The sequence below is a fragment of the Balaenoptera acutorostrata genome, chromosome 10 (assembly GCF_949987535.1).
Source record: "Balaenoptera acutorostrata chromosome 10, mBalAcu1.1, whole genome shotgun sequence".
Taxonomy (NCBI): domain Eukaryota; kingdom Metazoa; phylum Chordata; class Mammalia; order Artiodactyla; family Balaenopteridae; genus Balaenoptera; species Balaenoptera acutorostrata.
The window spans coordinates 43,927,734-43,953,899 of record NC_080073.1 but is presented as its reverse complement, the minus strand read 5'-3'; the positions used below and the strand labels follow the sequence as shown (position 1 = coordinate 43,953,899).

General features: G+C 43.8%; 1 protein-coding gene and 1 non-coding gene across 2 annotated transcripts in view; one reads left to right on the top strand and one right to left on the bottom strand.

The window, feature by feature from the left end:
* Positions 1 to 26,166, top strand: part of SCN11A (sodium voltage-gated channel alpha subunit 11) — a 128,143-nt gene that overhangs the window by 28,668 nt on the left and 73,309 nt on the right. The window contains exon 3 of the mRNA XM_057555251.1: positions 21,421 to 21,555. Within this exon, the coding sequence (XP_057411234.1) occupies positions 21,421 to 21,555 (135 nt within the window). The remainder of the gene's footprint in view (positions 1 to 21,420; positions 21,556 to 26,166) is intronic.
* LOC114239064 (U5 spliceosomal RNA) lies at positions 18,151 to 18,270 on the bottom strand. Its single transcript, XR_003624262.1, has one exon. It is a non-coding gene; the product is annotated as a U5 spliceosomal RNA (small nuclear RNA).

Here is a 26,166-nt window from a genome sequence, read left to right as displayed (position 1 = left end):
GGGGTCATGTGTGCCTGTGCATTGCTGACCTGTCTAGGGCAGGTGCCATGCCTCTCACTTCTTTTTGTCTTTGCAGAGGCATCACATGAACCGAGATGGGCAGGGATGCAGGTGCGAGGACCTACGGGTCTGTGTCCTGCTCTGCCGGCTGTCTCAGAGGTCAGTGAGAGGTCAGGGAGCTTGGGACCCAGCTGCCCTTGCTTTGAGCTGCTTCTCTTGCTTTGAGCTGCTCTTTATATTACCCAGAAGGTGCCTTGCCAAAATTTAGAGCAAACAGTTTTAGAAACTGTTAGCTAGCACCAGGGCCTTAAGGGTGGCAATGCTCGGCACTTCTCCTCTCCCCAGAGAGCCTCTGAGATCATCTCAGTAAAACTTTAATGCCTGGAAGTCAATTAGAGTGGAGAATTCTCCTGTAATCAAAAGAGGCAGTGCTTTTATTGGAAAGGTACAAACAAGAGGGGAAGGATGGCAGCTGTGTGAGGCTCTGTAGAGCTAATGGCTTAGGCTGGGAAAGTTATTTTGACAGAGTCAGACCATATCTATCAGGCATGAAGGCAAGGAAAGGGGCTGTGGAGTGGGCAGAGGGGGAAACAGGCTATAGGTGGCCTTCATGATTATCTTTAGAGTGTGCTGAAGCATTCCCAGAGCAAATTTACAGCTTCGCTTTCCTGGGTCATCCATCAGATCCATGAAGTGAGAAGAATTACTCTCCATCATTTTAGAGAGGAGGAATGGAACTTCAGAGGGGTTAACATGGCACTGGAGTTAACACCACAGCCTCTCTACTTTCAGAAAGTAGACCTCGCTGAAGTGAGGAGTGTGGATGAGGAGGTGGAGGAGCCCTGCTCTCTCTAAGCACATTCTCCGAAAGTGGCTCCTTCTCAGTGCCTGCTAAGAGAATTCTGAAAAGCTGTTAGAAGAAGTCATGTGAAATTTATGACTTAAATATTAGTGGACAGATGCACGGGTTGTATGTGTCTGTTCCATTTACTGCTGCATAACAAGTCATCCCAAAACTGACTGTCTTCCAAAAACCATTTTATTATATTCACAGATCTTGTGGGTCAGGAATTCAGGCAGGGCAACAATGAGGATGGCTTGTCTACTCCATCATGTCTGGGGCCTCAGCTGGGAAGACATGTAACAGGGAGTCACTTGACAGCTGGAGGCTGAAATCTTCTAAGGGTCCAGTTGGCTGGACATCCAGGATTGCTCATCACATGGCTGGCAGCTGATGTTGGCTGTCATCTGGGAGCTAAGCTGGGGCTGTTGACCAGAGCACCACATGTGTCTTCTCTAGCATGACAGTCTCAGGTGTGGAGGCTGGCTTTCCTCAGAGTGAGCCTCCCAAGAGAACCAGGCAGACCTTTTATGACCTAGTATCTCTTCCACTCCAGTCTATTGGTCAAAGTAGTCACAAGCCTGCCCAGACTCAAGGGAAGGAACACAGACCCCACCTCCCACTAATGCTGAAGAATATATAGCCATTGTTTTTAAAAACCACAGTGCTGTCTTATTTCTTTATGTCCTCATTCCTTTATGACCCCATTAATCCCTAATTACATAGGAGTTGTAGTTGAAGTCAGCAGGTGCTGGAATCCTGCCTTGGCTTTGCCACTAACTAGCTGTGTGACCTTAGAAAAGTTACCTCACCCATCCAAATTTCTGTTTTCTCATTGATAAAAGTATTTATTACCAAATAAACTTATAGATGTCTTTTGTCACATATAAAATATATTAAAAAAATTTTTTATTGAAGTATAGTTGATTTACAATGTTGTGTTAATTTCTGCTATACAGCAAAGTGACTCAGTGACTCACATATATAATTCTTTTTTATATTCTTTTCCATTATTGTTTATCCCAGGATATTAAATATAGTTCCCTGTGCTATGCAGTAGGACCTTGTTGTTTATCCATTCTATCAATATATGTAATAGTTTGCATCTACTAATCCCAAATTCCCAGTCCATCCCTCCCCTACCCCCTCCCTTGGCAACCACAAGTCTGTTCTCTATGTTTGTGTGTCTGTTTCTGTTTAGTAGATAGGTTTGTTTGTGCAAATATTTTAGATTCCATATATAAATGATATCATATGGTATTTGTTTTTCTCTTTCTGACTTACTTCACTCAGTATGATAATCTCTAGGTCCATCCATCTTGCTGCAAATGGCATTATTTCATTATTTTTTATGGCTGAGTAATATTCCATTGAGTATATGTACCACATCTTCTTTATCCATTCATCTGTCACTGGACATTTAGGTTGTTTCCATGTCTTGGCTATTGTGAATAGTGCTGCTATGAACATAGGGGTGCATGTATCTTTTTGTACAAAATATCTTTAAAATGTAGCTGTCCTATACAACTCTGAGCAGGATTATGATAAGGTATTGGAATATTACCAAGCTGCAGGCAGAACTCTTTTGTGGGACGGAAGCTTGGTGACCATGGAGGGAGAAATGGGAAAGGGCCTTGAGAATGATGGTGGGAAATGGAGAAGGGCTGGGCTGAGGTGAGAGGAGTGTGTGAGGACCACCCGAGACAGGAAGGTACTGGAAGGTGATCCAAGAGGTCAGGTATGAGCTGCGGGGATACCACTGCTGCCCAAGACAGGAAGAGAACTCTAAGAAGTAGGGATGGGTTAGGCCAGAAACGTTGATGATGGAGACCACAGGACATGTTCCTGGATGGCGGTGAGGAGGGTGGTGGTGGTGGTGGGAAGATGAACTTTCCTAGGCTCAGAGAGTGAGAGACAGTAAGACAAGGAAGAGTATTGTTCCTTCAGAGTCCTGTGTGGCTCTGCCCAGGGCTGGAGGGGACATGTAGGGAGACTGGCTGCATGAATGTCAATGGCAGGCATTGGGGCTGTGCAGTCAGGGGAAGTAACAGGTAGGCAGTGCTGGCTTCACGTGTGTGCAACCCATGAAGTCACACAGGGCCCTGCACCTAGGAGGGATCAAGCTTGGTTTAATGCTCTGCTGTCACCATTTTGAAATTCAGATATAAACACTTCTCTTTTATCATCTATTCCCTTATTCTCAGCACTGAGGTACCGTATTGGAGCTAGGGTTCTTGGGTTGCAAGCAACAGAAACCAACTTTTCCTATTTAAAATAGCAATTATGGTAACAATTAATGGAAAACTTACTATGTCCCTCTGTGAGGGACCCAGAAACTTAATTAGGAATAAGAGAATAGTTATCATCAAGACCAACACCATCTTAAAATAGAAGCTCACAAGGGAAAGCTAAACTATACTTTCCCAGTAGAATACTGGTAAGAACTTGACCAGAGCCTACTGTCTGCCCACATTGCCTTCCCTGTCTTGATATTCTGGAAATCCTCCAGGAAAATTGAAAACCCTCCTGCTATTTTCCAAGTTAGGACCTCCTTCCCCTTTTGGACTTCATAGCCTTTTGCTCCTCTTGTCAGTCATTTCTGGTTCACTCTCATCATTACCAACCAATCCCTTTCCCTCTTATTTCCCACTTCTCCATCCTGCCAGAGAGCTCAGTAGTACAGCTTGGTGAAATCATAGAACGAGCACTGCCCTGGGGTCATAGTGTCTGGGTTCAAATCTTGGCTTTGATCTTTATTATCTGTATGACCTTGACAAAGATCTTTAACCTCTCTGAGCCTCATCTGTAAAAGGAGTGAACAGTGTTTAACAAGCTAGTGTGATAATTCAGTGTGATTTTAGATAGATGGATAGATAGAGATACACATATATACATCAATATAGATATATAGGTATATACATGTATATATCAATATCTACATATACATACATGTAAATGTCAATATATAAACCAATAGTTGATGACATACAAATCACAATCTGTAGTTTTCTTAATTAGCCATTCATTTTCCTATTTACCATATTCTTACTGCAAAATTGCAAGCTCCATTAGGAAAGAAAATTGGTCTGTCTTGCTATTGTACCATCCTCAATGCCTAGAACAGTTTCTGGAACATAGTAGGTATTCATTAAATATTTTTGTAAAACAAATGTATGAATTGTTAAAAAATAAAATAAAATAAAATAGCAATTATGGAAGACAGAGGTGGGGGTGGGTTCATTTGATTGAAGACAATGTTGAAGAGCCAAGAAGAGGCAGATAACAGGCAGCTGTGAACATACTGGTCTCCAGCTGGACATAGCATCTGCCCCTCTGGAGGGACCTCAGTTGAAGAATGAGTAAACCCAACTTGGAGAATATGGTCTGAGAGAGCTCTTATTGAAAAGGACCTGCTGGTCATAGAGCAAGACTGCTCTGTGATTCCTCCTGTGGCCTGGCAGTTGAGGAGGCGTCGCAGGTCGGGGGAGAGAGGGAGAGCTTGGAGAAGGATAACTGGTGTAGAAACCTTTCCAAAGTAATTGGACAAAAAAGAATTAAAAATGTGATGAACAGGACTTCATTTTACCCCATTCTCCTGGGAACAAATCAGTGAACTGATCATTATCTTCACCAGAGGCCCATTTAGAAAGAGAACATTGAAAAAGCACATAGAACTGAAGGACTTGTAATCTGTAAGTTTATCTCTAAGTAATTTCTGTCTCTAACTTCCTGATGGGTAAAACACAAGACAAGCTTAGCTTAAGCCGAAAGTGGTTTTGTATTTTTTTGGGTTTTTTTTCTGCATTTCTTTTTTTTTCTTTTTTTTTTCTTTTGACATCTTTATTGGAGTATAATTACTTTACAGTGGTGTGTTAGTTTCTGCTTTATAACAAAGTGGATCAGTTATACATATACATATGTTCCCATATCTCTTCCCTCTTTCAAGAAACCACTGGTGAGTCATGATGGCCAAAGGACTAGAATCAGAAACTTTAGAGTCCTTAGCAACTCAAAGGGGTTCTTACTCTGTTTCTCACAACCTCCCTGTGAGGTAGGCGCTATTATTAACTCATAGGTGAGGAAACTGAGGCACAGAGAGGTTAAGTAATTACCTTGTCTTGCTCCTAGGATGGGCGGGTCCTCATTCGTCCTGATACAGTCCTTGGGGGTTTCAGAATGTCCTTGTTCATTCCTCCATTACTTCCTTTCTCCATTCAAGTGAGACTCAAGCTCCTGGCACAGGGGAGGGCAGGCTGCAGAGGGCCCGGTGTCCACTGAAACTCTATGTCATAGGGCACCGAAGTGCCCTTCCTCAGTCCCCAATATTCCTGCTTCTTAGGAGTCCTCAACTGGGGGAGCCCAATGTCCTATACCCTTTGTCTGAGGCCTGAATATTGATGAGTGACCTGACCACTCTGGGCAGGGTGACATGGAGCAAAGAACATCAACTGTCAGGGTAGAGGAGAAATCACTGAGACCATCTAATCCAGGGGCCACAGACCCACAGGCTGCAAGAGCCACTCAGGCACCACGAACAAAATAAGTGGGACAAGAAGAGTGTGAGGGCTGCGGCTGATGGCTCCATCTTAGAACAGCCTGGCTTCTACTCAGCTCTGGCTTATTCTGCTACGTTGGACTGGTGCCCAACATTGTCAGATTTTCTGATTTTTTAAGAGAAGCTAGGCATTTCTTTTCTCCTACCTCATGAGATTATTGTAACAGTTAAAAGAAGTAACTCACCTAAGGTGCTTAGAACATGCATGTGGCACTGGAGGAAGCTCTCAGTAAGTGCTGGTCGCTGTCATTATAGCATTTCACAGATGTGGAAACCACGGCCCAGAAGGGGCTCCCCAAGATCACAGCCATGTTACAGGCTGTCCCACGCTCCTGACCCGGTTTCCCTCTCCTGCCCCAACCCTTTCCTGGGCCATCCACCATCTTCACTGTGTAGCATGACACATTTTAGGTAACCGCATAATGCCTTGCCACAGTATTTCTGCTGATTCCCTACTTTTAAGGAAATCTCCTCCCCTTGATAAACGAAACCTTTCTTTAAGTTTGTTCCAGCAAAACAATCTGCAAGGTTCTTTCATCTGCCTTTAGGTTCACATAGGAGTAGCAGCTTTGAAGCAGCTCCCCGCCCTCTTTTATTAACTCCAAGGGCCTGTATTATACAAACTCAGACTTTTCCCTTTAAGTCAGGGGCTCACCTACTATTTACCCAGGGCCATTAAACCATTAAGAAAAATGATGTTTCGTGGGCCAGGACAATTTGTGCACTTTGTTGAGAGTGAAGCTAATTTCCTCTTGCTTTGTGGAAAATGTTGTTTACTCTCATTAAAAGTTCCAGGAATTCTGCACCCTGAGCTGATCCAGGTGGGGTCCCCAAAGAGCAGGCAACAGGACTACCATTTCCTCCTGAGCACTTGGCTTTTGAGCCCTAACAGCTCCAAACAGGGCTTGGTGTTGGCCTCAGTCTCTACTTTTGACTTATGCTTGTTCCCGTGGTTCTGAGTTAATGCCAACTCACTTTCCCTGTCAGATTAATCCCCCTCACTAGAAAGTCTGAGGTTGAATGGGGCCACTCTCTGTCCCTCCTGGTTTTTGAACTGGAATTCTCCCTGTGGATTGCCATGTTGCCTCCTTCTTTGTCTTGGGATGGCCACCATGACACTTGACCTCAAAAATCTGTCAAAGTCAGACGGCCTGCTGCCCTTTCCAGAGGCCACAGATGAAGAGGGCAAAATGAGAAACTGAAGACCGATCTCTAAGGACACAGCCACCGGGCTGCACACAGGAGGCACTGGCTCCCCCTGGTTTTCAATGTTACTACTTTTTCAGTCCTTCTCAGCTGACAGAGCTCTACTTCCTGTTGGAGCCAACTTTAAGCCATATTCCAGGTCTGTTTTTCTGAACTCCTTCTTGGAAATGTAATTAAGGTGCAAGGGGAGACAGCTGCACTCTTTGCATTTGCCATCAGGTCAGGAAGTGACATTCCTGGATAATAAGAATTTCCATAATAGATGGAAAGTCCAACCCCAGAGAAGGCTTGTGGTTGATGAAATTAAGGTTTTTCCAAATGAGGACGATAAGGAGCCACGTAAAATAAACTGTGACCTTGGAAACTGTGATGTGTACAGATAAATGTAAGCAGATGGATGGAAGTCTACAGAGAGGATAGACAAAGGAAGACCAGCGATAAACCAATGTCAAGGTTTGTTCAGCTGCAGCCAAGGGAGTAAGGCACTGTGTCTGGAGTTCTGGTGTATCTCATCCTGGGTTTTAGGCAAACCAGTTCTCCACTGCATCAGAAATTTCAGGCTCTATATAGGTTTTGGTTATTAAAAGAAAAAATGTGTCTGCAATTACCTGATTCCCTTTGGCTTACTTCCACCCCTAGCGAGTAAAATTCTGGTTAATAATTTGGCTTCCCTGAAATTCTTTTTTTAATTTATTCTTTTTGGCTGCCTTGGGTCTTAGTTGTGGCACCGGGATCTTCGTCGAGGCATGTGGGATCTTTCGTTGCGGCGCGCAGGCGTCTCTCTAGTTGTGGCAGCAGGTTTTCTCTTCTCTAGTTGTGGTGCACGGGCTCCAGAGTGCGTGGGCTCTGTAGTTGCGGCGCGTGGGCCCTCTAATTGAGGCGCGCAAGCTCAGTAGTTGTGGCATGCGGGCTTAGTTGCCCCGCGGCATGTGAGATCTTAGTTCCCTGACCAGGGATCAAACCCGCGTCCGCTGCATTGGAAGGCGGATTCTTTACCACTGGACCACCAGGGAAGTCCCTGGCTTCCCTGAAATTCTGATGTTGGGAAGAGGCTGCCTGGGATAGTAGTCATGACTATTTTGTTAAATAGATGAGATATTTCTGACCGATCAAAGCTGAGGACAAGATTCTGGGTCTGACTAGACCCATCCATGAGCTCCTCCCTGCTAGACACAACCACCTACTGGAAACTTGAAAAGCTCCCAAATCTCTCCTGGGTTCAGAGACACCTGAAGCCTCTCACATGTCTCTCCTTGTCCTCCTGCCTTTCCCATGGTGTTCAGTTTGTAGTCTCCATACTGCAGACTTGGAGAGGGAAGTGACCTGCCTGGGCTCCTGCAGTGGGTGCATGTAGCAGCTGCAACTCCTAACTCCCGTTAATGACTGAGACCACAGTACACAGTTGCCTGCACTGGTTCTGGGTATTTTGCTGCACTGCTCACCCATTAACTTCCCTTCCTGGAAAGATGTTTTAAAAACCACTTTGCTTCTGGAATTGGGCTGTTGGCATGCTGCAGGCCTGGGTTAAATCTCAGTATAGCCTTCTTGTTAAGGAAAGAGGCTGAGTGATGAGGTTAGACCACGCTGAGGAGGATCTTAAATGTTTGCTGGGAAATTCTCGAAGAATTTTGTAGGGAATTGGGAGACTTCAGCTTTTTCAGCTAAGAGGCAACCTGCCCATATATGAATTTTTGACTGTGTAGAGAATTGATTAGAGAAGACCAGGGCTGGAGGGGTCTATTATAATGGTCCAGATGCCAGAGGATAAGAGTGGGATTAGCAGTGGAGATGGAGAAACAAAGTTAGAACAGATTTTGGAGGAACGCTATGCAGAATTGGCAAAGAAGTGTTTTATGAAGGGTGAAGTTTAAAAGGTTCATGGAAGGCCATTTAAAACTTTATTAGTTATATGTTTATTTTTACGTGTTGAAGTCCCTGCCTGCCATGGTCTCATGTGAATGACATGGCAGAGGTCTGCAGAAAATGGGCATGGAAATGGCAGTGTCTGGAGGATTCATAAGGTTCAGAAAGCTCTGCTTCTCAAAATCTGTGAGCAATATGCCCTGCTATGCCTTCATGGTCCCAGGAAGAAGTTCTGACCCCACTGGAGAAAGCTTGTAGTGTCTCCCATGCCTCATTATCAAACTGGCAACACAGAAGTTGAGTAAGGAAGAGAAAAGTTACACCCACTAGGAATTGCCGGACTTTACTACTTTATGTCTCAACAATCTAAGAATCATTCATTCACTCATCCATTCATCCACTCATTCATTCATCCACTCATTCACTCAGCAGATACCATTGAGTGCCTATAATGTATCAGGCACCATACTGGAAATTTAATGGTGAGCAAAATCAGGAGTGGTCATAGCCCTGGTGGAATTTACAGAATCCAGAGGAAAAGACAGATGTTAATCGATCTCATAAACAAATGGAAAACTGCCCCTGGGATAAGTGCTAAGGAGAGACTTGCGGTGCTCTGAGGCCTGAGAGTGGGAGGATTTGGCACAATCAGGGACGTCTGTGAAGTATTCCCAAGGAAATATCTTACACTGTTACTTGAAAGGCTGGAATGAGTTTAAGTGCGCTAAGAGGGTGGTGGGGAAGAGGGTTCTGGGGTGCGGGGGGGACAGCATGTGCAAATACCCTGTGGCTTCAGGAGGCATGGAGAGCACTAAGGACAGGAAAGAAAGCTGTTGTGGCCAGGGGAAGAAAGAAGGGACAGGAGGCTGGAGGGGGCAAGGCCAGACCATGCCGGGTCTGTGAGCCATGGTAAGGGGCTTGTCTTTATCATTGCTTATCATGTTTAAAGTCTAATCACATCATGTTGTCTTCGCTATATTGCTTTTTTAGGATTACTTTCTATTTACAGCAAGTATTATTAATTTTTAATGTGTCATAGTGACATATAGATTTTTTTATAAAAATATATTTAAGATTAAAAATTGACTTGATTTAAATAAAAATAGTAATAGTCATACAGGTGGTAAGCAGAACTGTCAAGAATTGCAAACATGATGTGGAGTCAACTCTCATGGAAGGAGTGTGGGTGCTGATCACAAGTCTAGTTACCATCCATCACCATACAATTGACCCCTTTCACTTATTATACCCCTTCCTCTCAGGTAACCATTAATCTGTTCTCTATATCTATGAGTTTGGTTTTGTTTTATTTTGTTTGTTTGTTTTGTTTTGTTTTGTTTTTTTTTTGGGTTTTTTTTTTAGATTCCACATGTGAATGAAATCATATGGTATTTGTCTTTCTCCATCTGACTTATTTCCCTTAGCATCATACCTTCAAGGTCCTTTCATGTTGTCGCAAATGGCAGGATCTCATTCTTTTTTTATGGCTGAGAAATATTCCATTGTGTGTGTGTGTGTGTATATATATATATATAAAAGAAAACAAGTAAAGAATGGAGATTGTTGGACACTATGCAAAGTGAAATAAGCCAGTCACCAAAAGACAAATACTTTATGATTCCATTTATATGAGATACCTATGAGTAGTGAATTCAGAGAGAGAAAGTGGAATGGTGGTTGCCAGGGGCCGGGGGAAGGGTAGAATAGCGAGTTAATGGGTGCAGAATTTCAGTTTTGCACGATGAAAAGAGTTCTGGAGATTGGTCTCACAACAATGTGAACACTTAACAGTATTGAACTGTATGCTTAAAAGATGGTACATTTTTATTTACAATAACCAAGGTATGGAAATAACCTAAATGCCCATTTAATTGGACTTACAATAGGCTTTCTTAATCTATCCTCCATGTCTCTTAACCCCGCTTACTTGTTTTGCCTCATTTTGTGTTCTTTTCCTACACTTTGGTTTAATTTCTTTATATTTATCTTCCAGTTTTAAAATTTTCTCTGCCTGTGTGTCTGCTCTGCTGTATAACTTGCATACTACATTTCTACTTGCAGTTGCTAAATATTTTAATTTGTGGACATCCTATTTGTTTCATTTTAAAATTTGCCAAGATCATTCTTTATAGTTTCTTGTTTCCTCACATTTTTTCTGTTAGTTCTTAAATTTTCTGTCTGATAATTCTAGTACCTAAAATCTTTGTGTTGTCCATTGCTTTGACTGGCTCTCACTGACGGTGACTTATTTCTTTCTATGTTTTGTGATTTTGATTGTGAACTGCTAATTTTTGTTAAAACCTTACTTGTGGGAATTGCTTGAAGCCTGAACCAGAGTGGAATTTCTCCAGAAAGATTTGTATTTGTTTCTGCTATCCTCCTTCTAGAGGCAGTGTTATTTCTTGTTCACTTTACTTTGTGGGTGTAGCCCTTAGACGCTCTAGTTTTACACAGTGGACTCCTCTTACATATTCCACTTTAGGGGCTCCCAGACTTTCTCTCCTGCTCCATACTCTGTGTAGCCATCTAAACAGCAGCATAAGGTCTTGAGGGCATGGCAGAGGTCCTTTAGGTAAAAGATAGTGCCAACACTCTCTTTCATCCAAGGGTTTCTGTTTTCTCTTTATCTCTAGAGTCCTCAGAGCTTTTTAAATATTTTAATTTTTCATCTTTTAATATTTTATCCAGTATTTTAATTGTTTCAATTGTAAAATTATTTAGGGTATTTAGCTCTCCATGTCAGTCCAGGGTCCTCTTTAAGCTTCACATTTTCTTTATATAAAAACCATTATCTATATTCCTTTCTTTGTTACTGTTTTGATTTTCCGATATGTGTATATGTGTGTGTGTGTGTGTGTGTGTGTGTAAATAAATAAATTAAAAAAAAAAAAAAAATATATATATATATATATATATAGCTTCAGTTCTGACTCCTGACTTCAAGTAGAACCTGTGACCCTCCAATTAACAGGCTTGTGAAAACATTTTTTTCTCCTGAGATTATATTTATTTATACAAAAGTTTCATGGAGAGGAGTATAGCAATTAATTTTTTCTTGTGATAAAACTGAAGGTTGAGAATAGTGTTTAAAAATAAAATTAAATATAAATTTAAATTAGGAAAAGGAACATGGTCTTCAAACTTATCGTGCTATATCTTTTTTTTTTTTAAGATGGCATCTTTAAGATCGAGGACTGTGTTAGATTATGCACCACTCCTGACTTAGTGCTTTTTTTTAAAAAATTAATTAATTAATTAATTAATTAATTAATTATTTTGGCTGTGTTGGGTCTTCGTTTCTGTGCGAGGGCTTTCTCTAGTTGTGGCAAGCGGGGGCCACTCTTCATCGCGGTGCGCGGGCCTCTCTTGTTGCAGAGCACAGGCTCCAGAGGCGCAGGCTCAGTAGTTGTGGCTCACGGGCTTAGTTGCTCCGCGGCATGTGGGATCTTCCCAGACCAGGGCTCAAACCCGTGTCCCCTGCATTGGCAGGCAGATTCTCAACCGCTGCGCCACGAGGGAAGCCCTGTGCTATATCTTATAACTCTGTTTTTCTATGTCTGTATAATAAGAATATCTTTTGCTAATGTTTGTTAAATTGTCCTGTAGACATGTGGATTTCCACATTTGAATGTTGTCTGCCATTATCCTGTAACTATAACTCTCTAGGCCTTGCTAATAATTGTCATACAAGCATTACTTGTGAAATCCTGGTCTATAACAGATCTATATGTTTCTAAATTTCTCTTTTTGATGATGGTGTTATCAGGCTCACTTTGCCTGCCTCTTCTCCCTTTCACCATGGAATTATTAATTTATTCCCAGACTCTAACACATTCTTTGTCTTAAGTGTTAGAAAGATTTTTTTTCTATGCAGCCCACAATGAGTTCAATATGCTTGTATCTGCACTCCCAACTGAGTGAAGGTAGAAGCTGTGTCTTACTCATTTCTGTGTCTAAGTGGTTTATAATTTAGTAGGAACTCAGGAATATAATGAATAGAATAGAAACATAAGAAGAAAAAAAAGCGTCAAAATCCAAGTTTTTAAATAGCAGTTCATCTGCTATTGAGGCCACCTGGCTTTATTCAGGGTGCGAGATGTCTGAATGGGGCCCAGCAGGGGCAGGGTTGGTGTTCAGAACCTGCCACTCAACCCAGCCCTCTGATTCTGTCTCTCTTAGGCTACCTGGCTGCCAACAGCTCCAGCTAAAGGAGCACCAGAGTGTGGGTAATGGGACCCAGCCACCACGGGTGGCTGGGGAGGGAGGTTGGCCCAGTACTTGTCATCTCTGCATGATGGCTCTGTGGTCCTGGGGAAGCTACAAGCCTGAGACTGCTCCCACCTCCCCTCCCCATTCAGGGAGGCCCAGCATTTTGTTCCCTCCAATTAACTGTGCATAACAACAAGGAGTGAAACCAAGTGATTTAAGTAATAATTTATCATATTCAGTTCACCATTAACAGCCATCTAGTGTTTCCTTTGCCCTTTTAAATGAGTCTTTGTTCTGATGCTCAGCTCTTTTGTGTATTCCATAAGCTTTTAATGCATGCCTTCCCTCCCTCCCTCCCTCCCTCCTCCTGCCTTCCTTGAGCTTTGAAGCACTAGTGTCTTTCTAGAAGCAGCTGAGCCACCTCTCATCTAGCATCCTTGTCCCATTTAATAGGGAACTTGAGTGTTAGTTTATGAGCATGAACTCCCGGCTGCGTGCTGAGAAATGCAAGGGAAAAGGATACAGTCTTTGCTCTGGACCTGCTTTCAACCTAACTGGGGGGATGAGGCTCATCCAACATGAAGCGGTCAGAGGAAGGAGGGGACAGTATTTGTCAGTGTCAGAAAAGTTCGGCCTTGCTGTGAGGAAAGCTCCCTGGAGGAAAGGACTGAAACCAGTTCTGAATGTTGGTGTGGATTTGGGGAGGAAGTAGAGGAGAGGGCAGCCCACACAGGGGCCTAGTGGGAGCACAAGTGTGGATTTGGGCAAATCTGGCGTGAGGGCAGGTGAGGTAAAGTCAAGGAAGTGAACCTTAACCAGGCTATTGCTGATTAAGGGAGCCTTTTGTCTGCCTGCTTGCTAGTTTGTCTCATCTCTGGGATCAGCTGGCCTATGAGCCTCCTTTTCTTAACCCCATGGTTTCTGGGGTGTGGAGAGCCCGACCTTACAGAGGAAGTCAGGCAGTGGCCCCAGTGCAGTTTTAGGTTTTCTTAGTTTATTTACTTTCACAGCTGTATTCTGGTGGGCTCTGTGTGTGTGTGTGTGTGTGTGTGTATGTGTGTGTGTGTGTGATCAGGTATGTGTGAATGCACACCTTGGCTCTCAGGGACTCTCATCAGACAGTTATGTTTCTGGATTTGGTGCTGGGGTGGTAATAACTGAACTGGGGCAGCAGGGGCCATAGCTTTGAGTCACTGAGGCTATGAGACCCTGGGCCCCTGAAGAGGCCCTGATAGCAGATCTGTCCCTACCTCAGGCCTGTTGGGCTCCCTGATGGTGGAGGATGGGCCTAAGCATGGGGAGACAGGGAAGCCTGGACCTTCAGAGGAGCTGAAGGAGCGCCCACACAGGTCCGTCCTCTCGAGCAAGGTCCCGGGGCTCTGGCGGCACATTGAGGGGCCCGTAGTCAGGGTGTGCCCACAGCCCAGTGCACTGTCCCCTTCTCAGAAGGAAACACCATGCTGGGGGAGGGGGTCTCACTGGCCTTCCAAGGAGCCAAGGTGCTAACAGACTGGACTGCCCAGGGCACAGATCATCCCGGAGAGTGAGCTGAGGAGGGAGACAATGTGCAGGGACCCCATGGTCTGACTCTCCAGGCATCTAGGAGCCTGTATTCATGTGCTCACTTCAGGGTGTCTCTTGGCTAAAATGTCTTAAAACTGAGGCCTCAGGGGAAAAGAAAACCATTAACTAAGATTTCATTTTAATTTCTGAAATTAAATATAAGTTGAGAGCAAGCAAAATAAGACAACATTACCTTTAATTCCAAATTATGGCAATCCAATGATGTGGAGACCTACTTCTTTACTCAGATGTCTTTTGGGAAGAGCATATTATTTATTTGAAAGAAATACTCAGAGAAATTGCTTGAGATGGAGGGTAAGACCCCAGGGGCATGCATGTAAAAAAAAAGAGGGGGCATCTTTGAAACTGTTATGCTCAAGGCATCAAAAGAAATTTGCCTCATTCCTGAGAGGAAAGTTGGTAGGAAATTTAGGTGAATAGAAAGAACTGAGGGTCCAGTGGGGTTGGGGAAAGCCAAGAGAGATCCTCCAGGGCCAGAAGTGAGGGGCAGCAGGATTGGATACAGGTGACAGCAGAGGGACAGGCAGCTAACATCTGTGTGACAATAAAAGGACACATTCTTTTAATGGCAACAGATGGCCACAGGGTCAAGCATGCCTGGGGGTTTTGGTTGGGCCACCTTATACAGAAGTAGCCGGGGAGGTTCTGTGCTCAGGATTTTAGAGAGAGAACCGAGTCTCATCCAGTTTAGGTTTTGACATGAAACAATTAACCTGAGGCCACGTGGTGAACTGAGGAGGAAGGTCTTCCGATTTCTCCTGTGACACTCAGTCATTCTATTTCTGAACTTAAACCTCAGTTAGCAGATATTGTCTCTCTTCTATGTACATTCATTTCCAGATGCCTTTAAATTTGCTCTAGAAATACCAACATCCTCTTTCTGCCTAGTCAGGAAAGAGCAGAAAAAGGAAGCTGAAATGTCATCTCGAACACTGACTGCAGCCGCTGGACCACCTTCAGACTCCTAGGGATGGTGGGAAGGGGGCGGGGGGGCGGGGGGCGGGAAGGAAGGATAGGAAGGGGGGGTGGTCAGGAAGGCAGCTTCACAGTCAGGTCAGATGTGTTTCTTCCTGTTGCTGCAGCTCAACTCCCTTCCTCTGTATTCCCCAAGGACTGACTGTGCAGATATCTGATGTCACACAGGCCACTGAGCTTTTGCTGAAAGCCTAGACCCGTTCTTCCCTTTTACAAGCTTGGTGGTGCTGCCCCTTTAAGACTTTCCTTGGCTTTACCTCTTCCCTTCCTCCCTAAGAAGCCCAAGACCAAACCGAGAAGAATGAAGCCAGGGTAAATTGAGAAAATATTTGAAACCTATTAAGTGTGGCTACAAGTTTATTGCAATTCTTAAGTTAATTATATCCTTTTTGACTTCCAGCCAGTCCCTCACTGGGCTTCCATATAGACTTGGCCACCTATCCCAGCCTCAGGCTGGCAGCATGCCTATCTGTCTGCCTTGTTCTTTCCCTCCCTCCTTCCCACCACCTCTTCCCCCCTCCCTCCTGCACAATTAAGTCAGCAATCCTCTATAGCTACTACCTCCTGGAGCTTAAATGTGGTCAGGGCTGGAGTGGGTATAAAGAATTTGAAGTGTGTGTGTATTTGTATCCCTGTGAGGGGCAGGGACATGGTAGATAGTGGAAGATCACGTATATAAACGCTTTCTCTTACCTCAGCCACAAACATTTATTTTAGCTTGTACCTTACAAAGTGTTACCCCCTGGTCATTTAAATCTCATGAATCCTTTGTACAAGTAGGTGTTATCACTGTACATCCAGGTGTTTATGGATGAAGAAACTGAGGCTCAGAGAAATTTTACGAAGAGATTGATTGCACAGCTATTAGGTGGCAGAACAAGATGGGATTCAAGACCAGGTGTTCAATTCAAAGTTGTGTGTGTGTGTGTGTGTGTGTATGTGTTTCCTCTCTACACTACACTGGTTCTCAAATAACAATAGAGTTGTACCTTTGTATAACATTTAAGAGTACAAAAGGAAGTTCATTCATATTGCCTTATTTAATCATTAAAACATTATGATGTTGGTGCTGTCCCCATTTGGGGGTTCTTTAGGAGTTCTCCTCCCGGATCCACCCCCAGGTTGGCATTGGGAGCTGCCTGACCTCTAGCTTCCTGACCCTCTGTTTATTGGTTTAGAGTCAGCCCCCGAGCCAGGTGAGGTCACTCAGCCCCTTCCCCGGGAATTTTGAGAATGAAAAAGGTCAGCATGTAAACGCAGTGGTTGAGAGTGGCCATTTTCTGTCAGGTCAGCTAGGACCAGAGAAAGCCAGTGTACAGTAAGACAGGAGAACAAAGAGGCTGGGGAACAGCAACAGAACCAAGAGATGAGGAGAGGCAGAACTTCCTGAATGTCCTGCAGGTCTTCAATCTTTGGTTCTGTTCCATGAGAGTCAGCAGCTTCTCTTCCCTTGGATTCTGTATGACACTCCTGTTCCCTGCCAATAAAATCTTTTTTGCTTATACTGTATACTAGGGTTAGGATTTTCTTACTTGCACCCAAAAGAATCCTGAAAAATACATATCAGAAAATGGAAGCAGTGAACTAAGCGCTAAATATAGGTACAAGAAGTGAATGATAGGAGTTAGAGAATGGAGCAGTTTTTGCTGTTGTGTTACAGGAGATCTCATGAGCTGGGCTTTGAAGCCTTGCTCACAACCTACATGTATGTAACCATTTGGCAAACCCTGTGGAGGGGAAAGAAAAATACACAGGAACCATCTTTTAGGAAATTTCTGAGCATAGCAGGTGCTTTCGGTACTCCTGCCACATTCCGTCAGACTACCTCTGATTTCAGCTAAAGCTGTGGTGGACAGCTCTTGTGTACTAACAGCATCCCACCTCAAGGGTCTGTCTTGCTTCTCTTGGCTTTTCTGTCTCAGTGCTTTCTCCAAAGCCATGGGAGCTCTCTCAGCCCATGAGCAAGCATAGCCCAGAGATCTGGAGGTTGGAGAGAAGTTAACCCCAACTGAGACTGGAGGATCTGCTTCCAAGATGGCTTACTCTCATGGCTGATAAGTTGGTGCCAGCTCTTGGCAAGAGGCCTCCGTTCCTCCCCACGTGGAATCTCCACAGGGCTGATTGAGTGTCCTCACAGCATGGTGGCTAGCTCCCTGCAGAGGGGCAATCCAAGAGAGCAGGGAGAAGCCACATTGCCTTTTGTGACCAAGCCTCAGAAATTACACACTGTCACTTCTGCAATATCGTGTTGGTTTTACCTGTTCAATTTGGGATAGGACCACACAAGAACATGAATACTGTTATCAGAGGTAAGGGTCACTGGGGCTATTTTAGAGGCTGATTACCATAATGCCCCTGTGGACAACCCTCAGCCAATAGGGGATGTAAGCCAGAGGACAAATGTCCAGCCTCCTAATTCTCAAATAAATTCTGAATAGCTCCTCAGAAGCTCCCCAGAGAGGCTGAGCCCCAGTCTGCCATATCTGTAATCATCTGAAGTGCACACCCTTTGTTGGCTTCTCCTCCTTCCTAGCCTTCCATTCTTCTCTCCCTCACTCCTGTTTCCTGTGATTTACCTCCCAAACAAACTCTTTCACTGAAGTACTTGTCTAATGCTTTTGGAGGAACCTAAACCAAAACACAAAGGTAATATGTAAAATAATTTCATTTGTTCATTTGTTTTAATATTTATTTATTTGGTTGCACTGGGTCTTAGTTGTGGCATGTGGGCTCCTTAGTTGTGGCAGGAGAGCTCCTTAGTTGTGGCATGTGAACTCCCAGTTGCGGCATGCACGTGGGATCTAGTTCCCTGACCAGGGAATGAACCCTGGCCTCCTGCATTGGAAGCACCAAGCCTTACAAACTGGGCCAGCAGGAAAGTTCCTCGCTAGGTCTATTTTTATACACAGAAATATCAGGCTTGCTTATTCCCACAAGCCCTCAAAAAATGGAAGCAACAGTCATGCTTGTCCCTCTCCACATGAATCTTTAGTAAAAGGCAAAATATTCATTTGATTATGAAGAGAAGTACGAGTATAGATTAAAATAGTTTTGAAATGGTGTGGAGCTGATCACGAAGGTATGTGATGTACTGTGCTGTTGGAATATTGATGGTTAACCATGTAGAGGAAACTCACAGAGGGATAGCGTGGTCTTGAAACCTTCGTGGAAGCAGCAGGAATTGAGAGATGGAGGGATTGGGGGAAGGAGCAAGAAGAAAGGCAAGAGGAAGGCAGCTTTAGCAATACCCTGAGCGAGGCAGGGAACAGAGAAGAGGGTTGTGGCTGGGGGAGGAGTGGTCAGTGCATGGGACAGTCTACCAGGAAGGGGCTGGGGCAGACTGTCCATTGGGAAGGCCATTGTGACAGTCCAGTTAGAGGTTAGAAGGGCTTGTACGTCTGGAAATGAAGGATGGAAGTGAAGAGCAAGATCTTACAGAGCAGGACACGCCAGGGCTTCCTTCCCAGAACCAGACAGATAGGATTGAGGAGCCTGCACTGGGTTTCAGAAAGGACTGTGAGGTTAGCAGTTCTTTTATTCATTCATAAGTAATTATTAAACACTTATTAAATATGTACTCTTATAAGCATGGGGTCATAGCAGTGAACAAGATCATGAAACTGTGTCCTCAACAAGCATGTTTTCTGTAAGGAACTATCTAGGAACCTCCCTTAGGATCCTAAAGGCAAGTGCATGCTAGGAAATGGATTCTGGACTTCCTCAGAGCTGTGTCCTCAGAATCAGTCACAGCTAGTTCTCCTTGGTTTGCTCATTCCAAGGTTCCCCACAAAATGTCCTGCTCCCTTTGGCTGCTCTCACCTTCTTCTGTGGTGTACATCACACCCTCAGCATCATTCATTAACATCTGTTCATTTGCGTGGATGTCTTATTGTCAGTGTGATTACAGCAGTGGTGCATATTAGGGAAACAGGACTTGGTGGTTATTCATAAAATAATCAGAAGCCTAAGACAGTGCCAGTGCCATGCCTGTAACTCAATACAAGTTCAAGTTCAAACTCAGCAGTATCCAAGTGGTATGCAAGGCCATGCAAAACATCCCTTCATCTTAGCCTCCTCCTCTTCTATCCCCATGGAATCACTTGAGATTCTCTACACGTCCTATCCTTCCAGGCCTGTGTGTCCTGGCTCATGCTTTTCCTGGCATCCCTGGAAAGCCCATCCCTACTTTCTCACATATTGAGTTCTTACTCATTTTCTGAGCCTCAGCTCAAATCCCATCTCTTCTTGGAAGCCTTCCTGGAATGAGTTGCTCTCTGCTCTATGCTGTAAAGGCCTCTGTTTGCATCTTGCTTGCAGCCCCTTGATGCTCCCTTTCTTGTTTTATAGTTCTTTGGACAGGTTTCTTTCTCATAAGAAACTGTAGGCTGCTCAAGGGCCCAGGTCTTATTTTAGTATTTCCAGGTGCTCTGCAATAGTGGACATTCAGTGTCATCTTTGCTAAATCAACAGATGGAAGGCATGGCTGCTGCACCACCTTGACCACTGATGCTGAAACTGATCAGCTTATCAGATGGTGGGACTGAGACTGGCAACGTCTTGCTGCCTGCTAGCACTTGAGGGAGGTGATGATGCTATATGGCTCGAGGGATGCAAATGCGGGTGCTCTGGCATTGGCATCTTATATTATGAAGTCCCAGCACAGGTGCTCTGCTCCATTTTTCAAACGCATGTTTGCCTTCCCTAAGTTCTCCACAGGAGACGTGAATCTGGGGGAAGTCCTGAATGCAAGCCCCATAGTGCTCAGGCGGCCTGTGTTTGTGTTACTCTTAGTCACTTAAGTCTTTACATTTGGAATCATTTTTACTTCCTTGAAGATGGAGCTAGAAAGATTCTTTGAAACTTCAGAGTGGGAAGTCTGAATCTGACTTAATAGCTTAGGAAAATAATATTTGCAAAGAGTTTATATTAAAAAAGGCCAGGGCCTCTTAAAATAATGGATTTTGAGGCCTCCTTTACCTCTTCAAATGTACACGTTTTTATCCACGTAAAAAATGCTAATTAACTCTAAGCACTTCTCTTATTCTTTGATCTTCTCTTATTCTGAGAGTCACCCTAAAATCAGACAAGGGTTTAGAATTTCTGATCACTGCCTTAAAACGTTGGATCATATACACTGTGCCAGGCCTGGTACTAATCCCATCCCATGTCTGTGATTTCATCCTCTCCATGGGGTCTAGGTGTTGAGTCAGTAGAGGTAGAAAAGCAACCAGGCCTTTTCTCTCTTAAATTAAGATACTTAATCTAGTGTTTGCAAAGTGTTTTCACAGCTATTATCACATTTGCTTCCTAAGACTAAGGAGATTTGGAAGATTATCCCATTTTATAGGGAGAAAATTAGGGCTCAGAGAAATGGAGTGATCCATCCAATATCACACAGCTTAGAGTGGTAGAGCCCAGTTCTTTTGACCAGTATTCAATGCCCCTTCTGGCAGGACCCAAATCTGCCTGTGATTCCAATCCAGCACTCCTTTCAACACCTACTTCCTACTTCATGCTTCCTTATAAACACACATCTTGTATCCTTTACCTCAGTTGGCTGTCAGCCGGCCTCTGTAAGGTGACAATGGCTGAAAATAGCTTATGGTATGACACTGCCCAGCAAGATTTCATTTTTCCCCAAGAATTAACAAAACAGAAGCCTACATGGGAGAGTTTGGGTTTGGTGACAGGTCCATTGTGGGGTTGCTTTGGTGGCCAAGGGGTCTTCTTGGTGTCCCTTATGACAAACATATAAGCAAGCATGTATTTTCATAGGTCTGAACCCCAGTGTTGATGGCACAAGAGAAGAGAAAGAAGGAGGAGCTGAATGGGTGTCTTGTGAACAGTTTCACGTGTGGACCTTGGTAGGTCCTGGGGGACGAGACCTTAGAGCCCCCAAGTTAGTTGGCCTGCAGGCTAAGCTGAATGCAGAAACAGCATGGCTTTTCAGATAGACTTGTCCGTATTTTCTCACCCACTTGGATGAGGCCAAAGAAAAAAACAACCTGTTTCTTTATTAATGATGCTTTCTTCAGAGTTAGATTAAGCACTGATTAAAGGCAGATGCTTCCAAAGTATAAATGTAAGTACCATCTCAGTCACTCTCCGGTTACAGGGTTTCCTACACGATTCTTTAAAATCACTTTGGCTCTCTTCCTATTTCCCTTCCTCTATGCTCTCCACCCAGCTTTGGAGCTGCCCCTCCCAGAAGGGCTTCAATTGCCAGGAGCAGAAGCTTGGACTCTGCGAGAGACTTGCTCTGCGGAAAGCTTCAAGAGGTACCACAGGGGCTGCTGCCTGGAGCCACCTTACCAGGAGGCAGGTAAGTCCTCTGGGCTGGGGGCAGCCCTGTTCTTCTGTCCTTTCAGGGCTGGACCTGCCACTATGGAACTTGCTCTGTTTTTTTCATCAGGACAGAGTACAGACCTTTTGTAACCTTTTCCTGCTCAAATCAGAGGCAGAGACCAGGTAAAGGATACATGGCTCAGGTGATGGGGTCCATCAGGTGGTTCTCCTCCTTTCAAATGCTCTGAGAGGGCATGAGGGCATGGGGACAGGAGATGGCTGGCTGGCTGGCCTGGTAGGTGCTTGCAACCCTGGACTTTGTGTCAGGAATTGGACTTTTCTAGAAATGATGTGCTCAAGTCTTGTCTCCATCTGAGGCTATGGTGCAAATCCTCCAAATATTTTCTGAATTCCCTGTGGCCAATTAACTTAATCAGAAATTGATGTACATGAGGGGTTTTGTTTGTTTGTTTTTTTGTTTTGTTTTTGTTTTTTGCTGAAGAGCTAGCAACTTAATCTTGGGATTGGCTTTGGACTGAGATCAAATTGTGTTAAAGTCTGTTCAAGTTCGCTTTCCTTCTGATTTTCTTATGGGATTTATGAAGGAGGAAGAGTATATACATATATTCTTGTAATCCACATTAACGTACATAGCTTATGAATCACCAAAGTTAGGAACTTGTTATGCAGACCACCACCCAAAATGGATGAAGGGGCATCCTGTAGGATATATCCACCATTGGGTTGTCTGGTTTGGATGAGTGGGAGGGTGTCATGGTGGGGCCAGTGGAATGCCTGTGGGAGTGACGTGAATGGGGCGGTGGTGGTGAGGCTGATGTCCAGGGAAGAATGTCACACACAGTGAGGGTGTCGTCGACCCAGTGCAGCCCAGCTGGAAGCTGTGTGGCTTTCTCCTCCTGACTCCCTTCTCTCAGGAAGGGGTGTCTTAGTTTGAGTATGAAGAACTAGGCACGTAGGTGGAATTGCATGGTGGTGACTGTTTGGGACTGAGATTCTCCAGCACTTACGGGATCATAGGCAAGTGTCTCCATTTCTCTAAGCCCTAATGTTTTCTTCTGTAAAATGTGGACGATATAATAATATCTACCCTGTAGCTCTCTTGGGAAATTATGAGAGATAATCCATTTAAAGTGTTTGACAGTGCTTAGCCTATGGCTCAGAACTCTTATTAACCTCAGTGTGGACCTTTGGCATTTTAGGTTGTGTGGACCAGATCCACGCCAAAAGGTTCTGGTTGTGCAGCTGCAATCCTTTTGTGACTTCCCCTTACTGGTTAGGGTAAAGTGTGAGGGTCAGGTTGTCCAATTTGACTCCTTACCTGGAGAGAAAATTAGAGAGAAACACTAGTCAAAGGAAGATGTAAGGTTAAAATCTCTGCCTCTTAGGAGAAGAATTCACCTTAATTGCAGATGAATATTTCCTTTTAGAAATCCCCCAAGGATAATATTTATCTCATGAGGTTGCTCTGAGGATAAAATGAGATAATAATTTTGCCTGGAACAAGGTAGACATCCTTAAATGCCATCTATCATTGTGAAAATGTTTGTGATATCATGTTAATTGAAAAGTTCATAGGGTAAAATTGCATACCCATCATAATGACAGCTATGTAAATATATTCACAGAAAGACTGCGGAAAAGAAATACACCAAAATGTTAAAATTTGCATGTGTTAGGTGGCTTTGGTGAGTGATCATTTCCTTGTCTTGTTTTCTAAATTTTATTTAATGGATGATTCTATCAGCCCAAGCCCTGGCAGGAAACAGATGGCACATTCAAACTGGGCATTTTGAGGATGTTTTATTGAAGGGACATTTTACAAAAGTTCAGGCAGAGTTACAGTAACAGAAACAAGTGACAGTGCCGTTCTCAGGTGTGCTGAGAGTGGGGAGCCATTACACCCTGCATCTGAGGGGGCAGGGGGAGGTGCTGTAGAACTGGAGGAGAAGCTGTGTGGATGGGCCATCTGATAGGAGCTGTGGTGCGTGCTGCCATCAGGGAGAGAGTTGGGAAAGAAGTCTCCAACCTCATTCTCCCCTATTTTCTGGGTCTCTTGCTGGTGCCTCCCATTGGCCAAACTCAACCAGAAGCCAGATTTCAAGGGACCCCAGTGAGGGGTCCATGTGGATCAGCTTCATGGGCACTGAGCAGGGTGGGGAAGGATGGGGAGAGACCTGTAGGGCAAACTGAAGATGGCCAGCACAGTAAGGTTATGTAGCTTTTGTAATTATAGGTAAAGTCATAAATAAGAAACAAAAGCCCTTTGCCACCCTCAGTGCTTTCACATGTGCATACTCTTCCCTCTTTCCTTTCAGCTCCATGACTTCCAGTCTTTGTAACCATGCCCTCCTCTGGGCTCCCACAGCACCCGGTGCTTCCTCTAGTGTAGCCGCACTCAGTGTGTGGTTTCATCCTTTGTCCTTAACTTACCTGATTCCCCACACCATTGTAAGACCCTTGAGGCTGGGATGGTGTTTTATATCACTTTGCATTTCTAGCACCCAGCACATGAGTGAATGAATGATTGGAGTTCAGATCTAAATACCTCTATAAAGCTATAGATTTGAAATGAGGTCCAGAGCTACCTAATCTTAACAGAGAGTGAATTCCCAAAGAATTTACGGCCTCTGCTTAAGGAAGTGAGGCTTTGGCTCTCTTTCCTAGATGAGAGTTTGTTTACTTTCTATTTAGTGGGAGTGGGCCCGTGAGCCTGCTGAACACAGGCTGGTCCTCAGAGGCCCTGACAGATGGCTTCCCACCTTCCTTGCCAGTCTAGCCCATCACCTGATGGAGGTCTGGCAGAGCCTCCTCACAGGCCTCCCTGTCTCTCATGATTGCCCTGTGTCAAGTCATAATTCACATGTTGCTGGCCTCCTGGTTTAGGACTGCAAATTGAGATTAAGCTTGCTTCCTTTCTGACTCAAGGAGATTTAGAGCCTGTCTTCATACCTGATATTGACTCTCTATTTTGATTCTCTATTTTGACTCTCTATTTTGAATTAGAGGATGTTTTGAGCCCCTGAAGGATTTTTACAATCCTTTCACAATCCTATGGGAGTAACATACATGCATATAATTCAAATATCTCAGGAAGAAAAAATGTTGGGAAGGATATAACATGAAAAATAAAATGTCTCCACCTTCACCTGTATATCCAATCGCACTGTTAACCATTTCAGTTTTTCAGTCTTCTGGTCATTGTCTCACTTAACTCTAAATAATTCTCTTATTCTCCTATTTCTTGATTTATCAAGTTTAAGTAAAAATTATTGAATTGCCCCTATGTGCGATGAGGGATTTAGCTTATTGACAGTAATCCTTCTGCCTTTCTCATGATTTCTTCCAGTTTTTGTTCCTTATATTTTTAATGTGGTTTTGCACTTGATTACTTGTGTAATTTTAAGGGATATATTTATACTTGTATTGCTTGATCCGTTGACCTTCCATAGAACGTCTTAATTCTCCACATGTTTAGGATGAGGAAATTGGTGCCTCTGAGCTTCCCCTCACCTTTTCTCTCCAACTCCAGCTTGCAACAAAATTTTATAACATTGATAACATTTGAAGTCTTTTCCGTAATTATAATTAATTTTGCTTTATGTATCAGATTGTTAAAAATCAAAAACTAATATATAACCTTTATGATATAAAGATTTTGTAGCTACTAGTCTCTAAAACCAAGTACTATATTTGGACCCCTAAAGAAGGGGATGGACTCTGATGTCACTGACCTTCTGCTGCATGAAGGAGAACGTTCTAAGTGTCAAGGTCAAGTGGACTCTCTTTTTTTCCTGTTCTTATATTCTGTCGGCTGCTCAGATCATTTAGTTGGCTTCATATGTAAAATGTGACTTTCTGAAGAACATTTTGTTTCCATGGAATTTCTAATTACCTTTCTTTTTTACCTATTAATAAACCAGTTTTTATTTTATTTTAATTTTTTTGGCTGTGTCGGGTCTTAGTTGTAGCATGCGGGATCTTTCTTTGCAGCATGTGGGCTCTTCGTTGCGGCCACATGGGCTTCTCTCTAGTTGTGGCACTCGGGCTCCAGAGCTCACGGGCTCAGTAGTTGCAGTGTGCAGGCTTAGGTGCCCCGTGGCTTAGTTCCCCGACCAGGGATCAAACCCGTGTCCCCTGCATTGGAAGGCAGATTCTTAACCACTGGATCACCAGGGAAGTCCCCATCTATAACAGATTTTGACGTGTGCAGTTTCAGGGGTTGTCAGTTTTATTTTGTGTTACTTATTTTTATTAAGTCTCTTTTCCTCAAGGACCCAGTCAAAATAACCCAGGTTCAGAACAGCAGGGCCAGAATGTCCAGTTTCTTCTTTAATAGTCTCATTATTACGGCAGCAGCCCTCCACTGGATTTCTTGCTGCAACTTAGCATAAGGTCCAGTTTTTGCCATCCAGGGTCTTTCCTGGCTCATCCATTTTGTAGGATCAACTAGCATTCATATGCTGTTTACTGCAAAAGACTTCATGCTTGTCTTAAATATCTTTTATGAGCTCTAGAGCCAAATTCAGCAGAGTCTCATTATATGCTCACTTCATTTATACAAATTCAGTTACATATGTTTATGAGAGAGAGGTGAGGGAAGAAATAGAAGGGAAGAGGAACGGAGGGG